The sequence below is a fragment of the Equus caballus genome, chromosome 6 (genome assembly GCF_041296265.1).
Source record: "Equus caballus isolate H_3958 breed thoroughbred chromosome 6, TB-T2T, whole genome shotgun sequence".
Taxonomy (NCBI): domain Eukaryota; kingdom Metazoa; phylum Chordata; class Mammalia; order Perissodactyla; family Equidae; genus Equus; species Equus caballus.
The window spans coordinates 24,261,391-24,274,857 of NC_091689.1; the positions used below are offsets into that span (position 1 = coordinate 24,261,391).

The 13,467-nt window shown below is 42.8% G+C and overlaps 1 protein-coding gene across 3 annotated transcripts in view; it reads right to left on the reverse strand.

Annotated features, from left to right (window-relative positions):
• Nucleotides 1-13,467, reverse strand: part of ILKAP (ILK associated serine/threonine phosphatase) — a 32,567-nt gene that overhangs the window by 11,794 nt on the left and 7,306 nt on the right. The window contains exons 2-9 of one of the 3 annotated variants that reach the window (XM_001500361.7): nucleotides 13,312-13,377; nucleotides 12,785-12,841; nucleotides 10,166-10,285; nucleotides 8,725-8,851; nucleotides 6,885-6,991; nucleotides 6,416-6,509; nucleotides 6,049-6,136; nucleotides 4,493-4,614 (exon numbers count right to left, since the gene is read on the reverse strand). In XM_001500361.7, the coding sequence (XP_001500411.3) occupies nucleotides 4,493-4,614; nucleotides 6,049-6,136; nucleotides 6,416-6,509; nucleotides 6,885-6,991; nucleotides 8,725-8,851; nucleotides 10,166-10,285; nucleotides 12,785-12,841; nucleotides 13,312-13,377 (781 nt within the window). Of the gene's footprint in view, nucleotides 1-4,492; nucleotides 4,615-6,048; nucleotides 6,137-6,415; nucleotides 6,510-6,884; nucleotides 6,992-8,724; nucleotides 8,852-10,165; nucleotides 10,286-12,784; nucleotides 12,842-13,288; nucleotides 13,378-13,467 lie in introns of all 3 variants that reach the window. The other 2 variants (XM_023642702.2, XM_023642701.2) reach the window with 2 other exon arrangements.

The following is a 13,467-nucleotide window of genomic DNA, read 5'->3' on the forward strand; positions in this document are numbered from 1 at the left end:
AGAATGGCTATAATTACCAAGAGGAAAAACAAAAAATGTTGGCGAGGATGTGGAGAAAAGGGAAGGCTCATACAGTGTTGGTGGGAATGCAAACTCATGCAGCCACTATGGAAAACAGTATGGAGATACCTCAAAAAATTAAAAACAGAAACATCATATGATCCAGCTATCCCACTATGGGTACTTATCCAAAGAACTTGAAATCAACAACTCAAAGAGACTTATGCACCCCTACATTCAGTGCAGCATTATTCACAATAGCCAAGACGTGGAAGCAACCAAGTGACCATCAACTGATGAATGGATAAAGAAGACATGGTATACGTATACAACAGAATACTACTCAGCCACAAAAAAAGACAAAATTGTTGCAGCAACATGGATGGCCCTTGAGGGTATCATGTAAAGTGAAATAAGCCAGAGAGAGAAAGACAAACACCATATGCTTTCAAACATATGTGGAAGATAAACACATGAATAAAGAGAACATATCAGTGGTTACCAGAGGAGAAGGGGGTGGGGAGTGTGCAAAAGGGGTAAAGGGGCACATTGATATAGTGATGGATAAAAATTAGACGACTGGTGGTGAGCACGATGCAGTCTATACAGATACTGATATATAATCACGTACACTTGAAATTTCACAGTGTTACAAACTATTATGACCTCAATGTACAAAAAAAAACCTAAATATTGCATGTGCAAGCTTCCCCAAAATAGTTAAAATTTATCATTTTAACTCTTTTTTTTTTTTGATGAGGAAGTTTGGCCCTGAGCTAACATCCATGCCCATCTCTCTCTATTTTGTATATGGGATGCCTCCACAGCATGGCTTGATGAGCGCTGTGTAGGTCCAGACCCGTGATCCGAACCCATGAACCCTGGGCAGCTGAAGCAGACTGTGCGAACTCAGCCACTATGTGATTGGGCCAGCCCCCATTTTAACTATTTTTAAATTTACAGTTGAGTGGCATTAAGTACATTCACACTCTTGTGCAACCATCACTAGTGTCCGTCTCCAGAATACTTTTCTTCTTCCCAAACTGAAACTCTGTCCCCATAAAACGCTCATTCCCCATCCCCCTCCCCCGTGGACCCACATTCTACCTTCTTTCTCTATGACGATTCTGACCACTCTAGGGACCTCGTGTAAGTAGGATCATACAGTATTCATTCTTCGGTGACTGGCTTATTTCAATTAGCATAATGTCCTCAAGGTTCATCCACATTGTAGCACGTGACAGGATTCCCTTCTTTTTAAGGGTGAATAGTATTTCCACCATATAAATACACCACATTTTGTTTATCACTTCACCTATCCATAGGCACTTGGGTTGCTTCCACCTTTTGGCCACCATGAATAATAGTACTGCTATGAACATGGGGGTACACATATCTGTTCAAATCCTTGTTTTAAATTCTTTTGGGTATATACCCAGAAGTGGAATTTCTGGATCATACAGTAATTCGATTTTCAATTTCTGAGGCCCTGCCATGCTATCTTCCACAGAGGCTGCATCATTTTACATTTCTACCAACAGTGCACAAGGGTTCTAATTTCACCATGCAAACGTCTTATAATAAAGGGAAAAACTCCCTAAAATACAAAACGAACTGAAACTAATGATCATAATAACCAAAATGGTAACACAACCACAGTGAAAACAATAACTCCACCTTTCCACACAGCACCCTGCGCACCCTCAGTGAGGCACAGTCTAAGGACAAGAGAACTACAAGGAACTCTCCCTAGGGATAATGTTGATACTATGATTTTGAAGCTATTTTGGCAAATAAATATACTAATGTTATTAGGAACGAAGATTTTCAGCATAAAAGAAAAGAACTACAACTACTGAGTCAAAGAGAAAGCCCTGTAACATTAAGTTTGAATAAGAAATAGCAATTTAAGCTCCCAATCTAAAACGTGTGTGTGCTTCCTAGCTCTGTCTTCGAGGAGACCTGGAATTAGCCACACCCCAGGTGAAACAGGCTGCGCCAGCACAGGGAGCTCAGGCTCAAAGACGAACGCAGGTGTGTCTGAAGGACACAGGAGTCAGCTTGCAGGCGCTCCCGTCCACTGGCCGCATCTAGGGTAAAGTGAGCAGCAAAAGCACCATGGCTCTGTGACTAGAATTAGCACATGGAATAAAGAAAATCCACTGCTGCATGCTGATTCACAGAGCAAGGGAAGAGGGAGAAAGGGAGAGAAGCAGAGGAGTGAAAGAAAAACCACTAAGTTCCACAACTGCAGGTGGCTATCTTACTTTGCAAATTGGTAATTAAAGACTTCAACGCTTACTCTGCTTTGTAGGAAGAAACTATAGTTCATCCCCTACTGACGAAGAAAAGCCTTTCTTTAGAGGATGCCTGCTAATACACATGGAAGGTATCACAGAATTAGAAAACCACCTTCATTCCCTATGAAATAACTGATTCAGGCAAGGACCACCAAGGGATGCTAAAACCATCAGGGAAAGGTCAACAGGAAACAACATATTCACAGCGTGCCGAATCACATGCTGACCAACACAGGGAGATGCGTCCCTTTGCTCTGGAGCCATCTGTTGTGACTACCATAGTCAAGTGCTGGGAAGCAGCACCACCAACAGTGACCTTATGCATCTACTAATGTGAGGCGCTATCAAGTACGCAACATTTCCCTGTCAAATATTTTTGCTAAAAACATTTATTGTGACTCTAAAGAGGCCTTTAGGCCTAACTTCGAGTTTACAGGAAATACATGCAAACAACTTAAGTGATACCATGAAAAACCAGGCAAACTTGGAATGTTGCTGACCCTACACAACCACTGGCCTGGACTACCCATATGATCCAAGCCTGGACAGAGTGGAGACCATTCTCCACTGAAAGATGCCCATTCCAGGTAAACATGAACGCTGACTGGGCCTGGTGTCAACAAGACTCCTTGGGGACAACTGGGGAAATACAAATATAGAAGGGCTATTAGATAACCTAATAAAACCGAAGGAATTACTATTTTGTGCGGTGTTACACCTGCAACTAGCTTTCTAATAGTTTGGTCTAACACATAAATACACAGACAAAGCAAACATGGCAAAATGTTAACTACTGAATCTAGGTGGTAGATATTGAAATGTTTGTTTCATTATTTAAAAATTCTTTCTGCATGTTTGAAAATTTTAATAATAAAAGTGGGAGGGGGTGGAGGAAAAGAAAAAGCATGCCATTCCTGGCCTCGGGCAGGAGATGGGGTCACAGCCTGGCCCTATGCTCAGGAGCAGAAGGCTCCTGCCACCTTAGCCTCCCGCCCCCTTCTCTGAAACGAGGGGCTCACTGCGCCCACACTGTCAAACCCTCTCTAAGGCATCTGCGCACTGCTGTCAGCAAGGGGACTGGGAAATAGGAAGGACTGCAACACGGCTGAGCCTACTTTCAACCACAGAATTGTCACTGTCAAAACCTTTTCAAGCAGTTCAGGCAAAAGCAGAATTTTAAAGTCACAAGAAAGGGCAGAAAAGGTGCTACTGCCACTACATGAGGGTCACGTTCTCAGGCATTAACCTCCACAGCAGTCACAAGAACAGCAGTCAAGGTGGAAAAATCAGGCACAAGCTCTGCCCGCAGTCTGAAACCAGGCCTCCGATCCTGCTGATGCTCAGGTAAACGGCTGCAACCATGACCCAAATCACCTGTTACTAACCCAGGAGCTTCTGCACAAACTAGGAAAGTCCTGACTCCTCTCCAGAGGCCTCCCTGTACCACTGGCTGGAACCAGCCTGGAGCAGTCCCACAGACCTCCCCAAACAAACCACAGAAGAACAGGTATCCCACAAGGGTAAGAACTGCAGTCTGACAGAGAACATCACTGCCCCCTGATCTCCAACGGAAAAGAAAATCGTAATGGTCAAACTATAAAAGGAACCAGAAAAACACTTCTGGTCAAATTCATAATGCAGTGTCCTTGAAGTGGAATTCTCCTAAAGTGCAGACAAGACTTAAGCCCTCCTTTAGCTACCTTAGGGAGATGGCACGTGACACACCAGAGCAGGCCCATGGTCTTCAAAGATTCAAGAGGCGAAACAGAACTGCAGACAGAGCCAGTTAGGAGAAGCTGTTCCCCAGGAAGCCCAGAGATGGTCTGCACCACCACAAATATTTATGTCTTAACCACCTCAGATTTTCTATCTGGAGAATGCACCTAAAGCTGTAGCTTATTCAGTTGTGATAAATGACAGTATTTATGAAAAGTTCCTAGGCACAGAATTTGAGACAGGTCTCTTCCTTTTGCAAATGTAGGGAGGCGTGTTTCTTGTACACAATTTTTGCTCCCACTTGGGCGTACAGGAAATCCTACAACATTCATTTACCTATTTTACCAGGTTACACCTCAGAGAGAGCCTCATCAGGCTGACGACTGCAGAACATGGAAAATTCTACCCCTCAGAGGTCTCGTGGCCGTTTTTACAGTGAACGACCTTCCCCAGAGTTCCCATCAACCCCTGCTTACCTGACATTCCCTCCAGCCTTCTGTATTCTCATGCGTTCTTCATACTGTGTTGGATTATGCTCCTTGCTGAGGCTTAAGGCTGCATGTTTTTGACTCTCCTCATTGTAACGACACAGGATGGCCTGGGAAGATGGAGATTACAACAGCTGTGAAACTCAATGAGCCATGCACCGAAAGTTACCAGCTGAAGAGAAAGGTTAACAATGGAGTTTCAAATTCAGCCTCCTCCTGACAAACCTGAGTTCAGAGAGCCAAGCATGGAAGAAGTGTTAAGGAGCAACGTGGTGTCTTGGAAACACCAAGTAAGGGAGAGAAGCCCCTGGTCTGGGTCTCAACTCTGGTACAAACTCTGCTGGTTGATCACAGGCAATGGCTCACTCTCTCTAGGTTGTCTTCTTATCAGTGACACGAAAGGGAGGCACTTAAGTATCAAAGTCCCTTAGGCGTTACCATCCTTTGAGTCTACAAGAGGCAAGATGAGGCTGACCAAGTGCGTCTCCGTGTCCCCCAGCTCCATGTTTATCATGTGGTAACTTCCAGATAAGCTTCTATTTTACAGAGGAGGAAGCTGAGGCCCAGAGGATAAGTATCGTGCCTAAAGTCACACAGTAGGGTTAGGATTGAAATTTGGGTCTGACACTACCCTTTTTTTTTCTTCCCCAATTTTACTTGTGCAATTTTTTAAATCATTTGGTCTAAACACACACGTACTAGAGACAGTCTACTGGAGGATGGCCAGAATATGAACTCTACTACGGCAGGGACTATCATCTGTGATGTTCACTGCCGTACCCCTAGTGCCTGGTATTTATTTATAAATCACCCTAAAAGCAACAGGGGTTGGGCCATTATGTCCAGATCTGAAGATGCCAGCTTAAGAGTGGGAAGGGTCACTTTGTTACTGTGACTGCTGAAGGAGCAGGGAGGCTGGCTGAAAAAGCAGCAATGGAAATACACATTTCATCCTGACGGGGGAGGAGGAAAGGACTGCCACCAGTCTTGCAGAGCATCACCCTCCAGCTTACGTAGTTCCCCACAACTGTGACTGGGACACAGGATATCACCAGTGGGAAGTAACTGGGTTTTCTCCCTTAGCCACGTGGACTGGGCCGAATGGATGATCAGCACATCACCTAGCACGTTTCTAGCTACAGCTTTTGAGTTAGTTTGCAACCACAATGATTTTGAGGCAGGGATTAATATTTTCCATTCAATACTGCCTGAGGTCAGAGAAATAAAGTTGAAGAATATTGAAGCTACTTGCATACCCAATTAAATTCCAACCCACAAGACCATCTAGACAGAATATGCATACAAAAAAAGAAAACAGAATGGATCTGGGTTTTAAAGCAGAAGAGGTCTGTTAGAGGGCTTCCTCCTGCTCAGCTGCTGTTCCCTACCCAGAACTTACACTCTGCAGCGGAAGCCCCTGCAGCAACCCCACAGGACAGACTTCAACCCCGCCAGCGTCATTAATCTTATCCAACAAGTGCTGCTATGGCTCCTCCCCCATATCACATGCTGGTATCTAAGTGGGTGGCTCCAGAGCCACATACCCGACTATCTCCGAGGTTGGCAATATAAAGAATGTTGTCTACAGCCAGAACACACGTGGCAGTGGACCCATCTTTCCAGGCAGGCTTCCTGGGGGGAAACACATCAGAAATACAGTCACCACCAACACGCTAACACCTTGAGACTAATTTCCAGAGTTGAATGGGAAGTGTCTTACACTTTAAAATGGACTGTTTCCTTGATATGTGCTTTTTTTCTGTTTCCTATTAACAGTTTTAGGAGCTTACTAGATGCTAGGTACTTTTCAGACAGGGAGCATTAGCATTAAACCATATCAGAAGACCTGACATGCATTTGGGAAAACACCACACACTCTCCACTCACACGTCTTCACGTGGTTAGACTTACTGGCTGGAAGCTTGTTTAAGGAACTCTTCATCAGTATGCTTAAAGGTGTCCAAAAGGCATCTCTTCACGGTTTTCTCTACACTGATCACGTCTCCTATTACAAAAGGAATAAAAGAAAAACTCTTAAGAGGGAAGATCGCCATCCTCCCACCGTCACTTTGCTTTCGTACTGTGACCAGGAACACCCGTAATTCCTCACCTACAAGGCAGTGCCATTTGCATTTGATTTTGATAGTCTCCCAACTGTGAAGGCAAGACGCCCACTTGTACCCAACGACACTTCACAAGAGGTGCCCCTCAGAGACACGAGAAGTTCTATACTGGGCTCACCTCGGAGCCCACTGCTCTCAGCCCCACTCTTTTAAGATCATCAATCATTGTTTGACTAAAGCCAAAACGACATATCTCAGTGATTGACACAAACAGCAGACACCAAGACGAACATGAACAATTTAGTTCTCAGTCTCACCTTTAGGAAACTTCCTGATTAAGTTCTGATGCAAATTCTGTGCAGCGAATTTTGAGGCTCGAATTCCTCCATGTCCATCAAAAACAGCAAAATATGAAACCCGGGTACTGCAGGAATGAATTGAGAGGCTGTAAGATTCTCAGAGCAGAGAGTCCTCCTCTCCATTAAAGCTTCTAAATCTTAAACAGTGAACGTTAGTAAGACAGGGAAGTCCTGCTGCTAAGGCACCAGTCACACTGTCAAGAATGGGAAATAAAGGCCATAAGTTAACATTAACTGAGAAAACATTTAAAAAGCTTTCATGGTATTTTAAAATTAAAAACTCACACTTGTTTCAAAAATCAAAAATTAACTGATTTTTCACTGAAGATGAAACTAAAATTCCTAACTTTCTTCTATTAAAACCAGATTTGTTTAAACACTAATACACAGATAAACAGTTACTGTTCTACACAGTCAAAACTATCTCTAAGGGCAGGGGGTGGTTCCAGAACTGTTATCCAAACTTTGACCGATACCTAACTCTTGAAGTTTATCTTAACAGTCTTATTCCTGCTCCCCTTTCAAGTTTTGACAGAAAACTCACATCTATGAAACAAATGGCATGGAATTAAATAATAAACTGTTTCAAAAAAGAAAGAACAAAAATACTATGAGAAACGACCTTCACCCTGCAGAGCTGCTCTTTTTTTCAAACCTTTTTGGAATGCCTTTTCAATTTGGGACATCACGAGCCGTGAAAAAATGAACTTCCTCTGGTTTGTAACTCAGAACTGCTATCTCACAGCATGGCATGTGCTACGTAGGGTGTTCCCAGGTAAACCTGTCCCCTAAAATCTATCTGTCCCATGGAGATCTCCAGAAGTCTCTTTCCTGGCTTTAAAAACAACTTTAAAGCATAGTCCTGATCTTGGTGAGCAACAGCAGCCTAACAGCAGTGAGCGTGTGTGTGTGTGTGTGTATATATATATATAGATAGATAGATATAGTCACCCATACACGTGACCAGGCACCCTGCAGGGGCCACCACCTTCTCCCAATTAGTCTTCATCTACTGGACAAAAGCTCTGACACCAATGGCTCCAGCACACTGTACGTTAATGACCTACTGGTGTCAGTTAACAAATGTAAGGTATAGATTACGTAATCAGGGAAATTAGGTGGTGTATGTTATGTAATTACACATTATAATATATATAAATATAATGCATGTTAACAACCAATTCAGTGTCCTACCTTCCGGTTGCTTTTCCTCCATGTCTAAGACCTTATCTGGAAAGTTTCATTTCGCTTGTACAGGTGCAGGAAATTTTCCCCTTCTTCTTGACGTCACTCTCCTTTTGTTCTCTCTCTGGGCCCTCGCTATCTGCACTAGCTCTCCCTGATCACTGACTCACTGCTGTAATCAGCGGCTTCCACCTCCATCCTCTCGGTCAGAGTAAGAATGCTCCCTGCCAGAAGCTCTTCAGATACTGGTGAAGAGTACCACACCCTAAAGACCCACAACGTGGAGAGTCATTCTCCATTTAGTGGGGTTTCTCAACTTCAGCAGGACGGACATCTGGGGCTGAACAATTCTTTGTTGTGGGGCTGTCCTGGGTGTTGTAGGATGTTCAGCAGCATCCCATCCCCCAACCAGAGGTCAGTAGCATATCACCCTGTTGTGACAAACAATAACGTCCCTAGGGGGCAAAATCAACCCCAGCTGAGAACTACTGACATTGAACCAAGCGGCTCAAGTGATATGTCTTTCTAATAAATACAAACTGGTTACAGTCCAAAATCCAGTCAGATCAGAGACTTTCATGCCAACCAGGCTTGCTGGGGTGTAGACACTCACATGAGGGATGATGGGGGTTTACACTCCTCGGTGATGTCATTCAGAATGACATGGGCATCCTGCATCTCCTCCCGCTCGCCCTTCCGCTCGGCCACATAGCCTTTCAAGCCAAAGATTGCTGAAGAGGCTACGGAAAAAGAGAACAAAAAGCCAATACAAAACTGTGCCCTTCCCTCCAGAAGCCCTAGGCCCAGAGCAAATGAGAGGGAACTCTGGCTGCTTTACTCAGCAATGGCCTAATGGTGCAAATACACTAGACTCCTCAAGGCATCTCCCAGCTGCATGTCTGTAACTAAAATCAGACAACTGTTGGACAGGGCCAGTCTCTGAACAGCAGAGAGAAGACAGGAGACGACAGTAAGATAGTACAGAACAGCTCCATTTAAAAAGACCTAAGTCAAAGCACCAGAGTGTGCTGCCATCCCACAGAAGCAGGGTTTGAATTGAGGGAAGGAATTACGTGCAAACCTAGTCTTGACAATAAATCCAACGAGGACAGAAGAATTCCTAGTTTACAGAAATGCAAGTAAGTACAGTTTATCCCAAATGTCTTGTTGCACACCCTGAAAATATCTATTTCCATGCTTAAAGCTGGAAGAATTTGAACAAATGGTAAGATCCATTGCTTTTACTTTGAATAAAAGGATAAACGAGTCCAGTGGAGCCACAGAAATCTATTGATACTGAATGGTTAGGCTGGTTTAAGCTCCCTTTCTGAGACCTAGGGCCATGGAAATAATAAAATGAGCACTTTCAGAAGAGCTGTTGCGGGCAGGCGTAACATCCTTTAGGCTAAAGGCAATGATGAGCTAAGCTGAAGACCAGGTCTTCACAGCTGAGCTGGGAGTAAGGCCTTCCACACACCTCTATGTGTATCTTCCAGCTTCATTCGGGATCGTTTGTGGCAAAAGACAAAGTGGTCTTGTGTAGTAAGTGAAAATCCACAGCTCTCTCTCTTCAGCTGATATTTTTCATTTCTCCCCCATGAACTCTGATAAGTTACAAAGCTGATTACAAACTTCAATTGCTTTTTCCAACCTCAGGCTCTCTCAGGAGGCTGCCTGCTGAGCTACTCACAGAATTCAAAGTGTTCATCAACAGCTTGTAAACAAAGACAGGGAGTCAGAGAGAAGATGAGTGCTCCATAAGCTAAGTGTTCCCTGGAAAAGGCGAAGTAAAACTACCTGTGTTTTTTAACCCTTCAGAACAAATGTCAGTTTCCTATCTGACCAAAGGTAACATCAGAGATGTACACGGAAAGTAAAGAGAGAAAGAAAGCAAAAGAAAACTTGGAAATCTGTTTGCAAAAAAGGAATCCTACCCGCTCCTTGAATACAGACATAAAATGGAAGTATTATAATCAGAAAGCTGAGCTTGTTTTTGCTCTGGGTTGTTTTAAAATATGAAGTCTAATACATTTGTTTTCAAACTGTCTGAAAACCTTTACAAACTTTCTTTTCCACAAGCTCTTCACTGCCATTCTTCTCTTCTTCAGAGGTTTTTCTCTTTGCTCCTTTCCCTTCATTCTTTACCATCTGGGATATCGAAGTGTCAAGAGAACCTGGAAATAAAGTAAAAGCCAGACAGAAACAGAGCTGTAGACTGTTAGAAAGACCGTTCCGAGCAGAGCAGGCTCCACCCCAGCCCGCAGAGACAAAGGCTTCTCATGGTAAAACAGACATTCACGTCTTTGGGCTACAGCGCATACATGATGCTTTACATCCACAGGCCCTTATTCATAAACAGGGAAGTTTCCAAAATCTGCAAAGAAACACATCCTGAACAAGTTCAAAAAAGTAACAAGTGCCAAAAAAAGCTTAAAACGAGGTAAATGTCAGGCTTTAAGAACTGTATGCATCCTGAAAAGCGAAAAAGGGCTGCCGAAGCCATTCCCATTCGCAGAGGGATGAATTTGTGCACAAAGCCAGAGCTAAGAGCACCTGCAGTGTGCGTCTGTTTTCGAATGAGAAAAGCCTAGTTTCAAATTCCAGCTCTGTCACTCACAAGAGGTGCACCCCAAGGGAAGTTACTTAACCTTCCAGCCTCAGTTTCTTCATCCGTAACATGGGCAGAACACTGTCATCTCACAGGGTTGTTCAAAAATTGATGGGGACAAGGTATGTACAGCACTTATCACAGTGCCTGGTCCAATAAATGGCAGCTGCTGTCATAATTACTGGCCCTACGTATTCTCTGCATTTAGGGATAAAAGCATACAACCATTTATTCAACTTCTCTTTGCCAGACATTTCTGAGTACTGCGGAAAAAATTTCCCAGCCCTCAAGAAGAGTCAATTACTTGCAAAAGGACAGATTTCTGCAACAGTATGACCTAACACATATATCTCACCCCATATAATAAGGCAAATTGACAGAAAATTTGAGAGACATTTCTAAAAGACTCTCTCCGTTAGCCTCTTGTTGCTTACTTTTTGTGTTCCAGTTTTCCCAATGTATATGCAAAAGAATCTTCTGTTAAGTTGCAAAACAGAGAAATTTTTAAAGCTTTGTTATTGCCTTCTAATCAAATTACATTGTAGTCAGAATGTAGTCTGTATATGAAATCAATTCTTTATTGGGACTGACTTTATGGCCGAGAGTATAATCAATTTTTGCAAATGGTCCTTGCCTGCTTAAGAAGAATATACGTCTTCTCAAGAAATCCAAAATAACAGATGCAAGATTGGATTCTACATCCAAAAAAATCAAGCTTGTTCAAAGTGGCGCTGAAACCTTCTACGGTGTTACCAGTTTACTGTCTTTTGCCCTATGGATAACTAAGACATAGCTATGCTGACTCTTTCTTTTATTAAATCTGTTAAGAGCCCAGTTTGCATTTATTAACTTTCATTATAACTAAGAGTTCAGTCATCCCTCAATATTCACGGGGATTGGTTCCAAGAACAGCCGCAGATACCACAATCTGCAGATGCTCAAGTCCCTTATATAAAATGGCATAGTACAATGAATACAGTCGGTCCCCCACACCCTCTCGGATACAGAGGGCTGACTGTACTGTCTTTACTGGGAAGGTTTTAGGCTAAACTGTATGGGAACCCTGTAACTTTTTGGTATGGGTCCACAGCCCTGAAAACCTGAGAATTCTTACGTAAGATGATTGTAATACTTTTTGTAAATACGGGACTTATACTAATCTAATCTATTCTTTCTAGACTAGTTCCAGTCATTTTATGGTAATGAATTAGTAATACCAAAAATCTGAAGCAGCAAGTGTATCTGACAATGCAATGAAGGTTTTTACATCAAAAGATAATTCCACATGAAAGAAGATAGCCTGCATTCCCACTGTCCCCCTATGCCCTACCATCTCCTTCCTTTAGGGGAGGAGCATGTGAGAAGTTAGAGGAATCTGCTCTAGGCTTCCCGCTGCTTAACTGAGACACAGAAAGAAAAGCTACATATATATGGAACTAGGTAGAGCCAGTGTTAATGAGCTTGACAAAAATGACATCAAATCAATAAAAAATCTTGAGAATGTATAAGGACTGACTGGAAAATAACTAAGGTCTTGAATTTCAAAGAAATTCCTACACATCATCTGTACCAGTCACCAACCAGTGTCATTCAGACTTCATCTTTTTAAGGTCAAAATTTTTGTAATGTGGGTGACAGAAAACAGAAGACCTACTTATTTGTACTTATGGGTTCAAGGATATGGAAAATACTTTAACTGTATTTCATATATGCAGACACTTCTGCTGGATACATTTGGGTCTGTCAGGAACATGACAAACCAGAATGACAGACTCAGAGATTTTTTTAAAAACATTAATAACAAAGTTCAAAGTAAATTATAGAACCCTTAATTCTTAAAGTTGTAAGAGGATGAACCTCAAGAAATAAAAAATAATCACAAAAAATGATGAAGTATTTAGGTATCTAATCTTTTTGCTTCCACCTGATGGGGCCTATTTAGTCTTAACAGACTTTATGTTGTACTATGATTTAATGTCATCCCAAACCCTGTTAAAAGCTATAGGAGTAAAACACTATGTACTAGTTCCATTAGTACATTGGATGTTTTTCCCCTACCACTTACCTGAATCGCCACTGCTGGCTGGTGGGAGGTCATCAAAAAGCAAAGGTCCCCCTGATCCTGAAACACAGCAGAACGCCTAGTGAGCCCACAAAACCTGCATGAGGCTTAAGTTTCAGAATCCATCCCACCAGGAACCTCTGCAGGTCATTGAAATAAACTCAAAACTCTTGTGTCAATCCAGTGGCCACTCACAGTGCGGTAAATAATGTCTTGAACCTATTTTATTTTAAAGTCCTATCATTTCAAAGGAAACAAAAATCTGCCTTAAAGAGTTAAATCTTATTTCAGCTAGTAAAGTAAACACTCAAATGAACCAGAGAAAACTGCTCAACATTTTCACGCAGTTTCTCAGTGCTTGTGACTAGCAGATTTTTCTGCCTTACCTGATGCCATGGATTCAAAACTTAAGACAGTCCAACACCTAAAACATCTGTGTGTTGAAAATGGGGGAAAGGGAAAAAGATTGAGACAACTACAATCCCAGGATGACACGTTGACACACACCTGGGAGAGCCTGAAGACTGTACCTGAGTCAGTACTGCTGGCCGGAGGGAGGTCATCAAAGAGCAGAGGTCCCCTCTGAGCTTCCTTCCCTAGAACAGGGAACACCCACTTAGAGAGCATTTGGTCACCGGCCAGGAGGGCTTTTCAAAGGGGGATCTTCTAAGTCCGCTACTAAATCC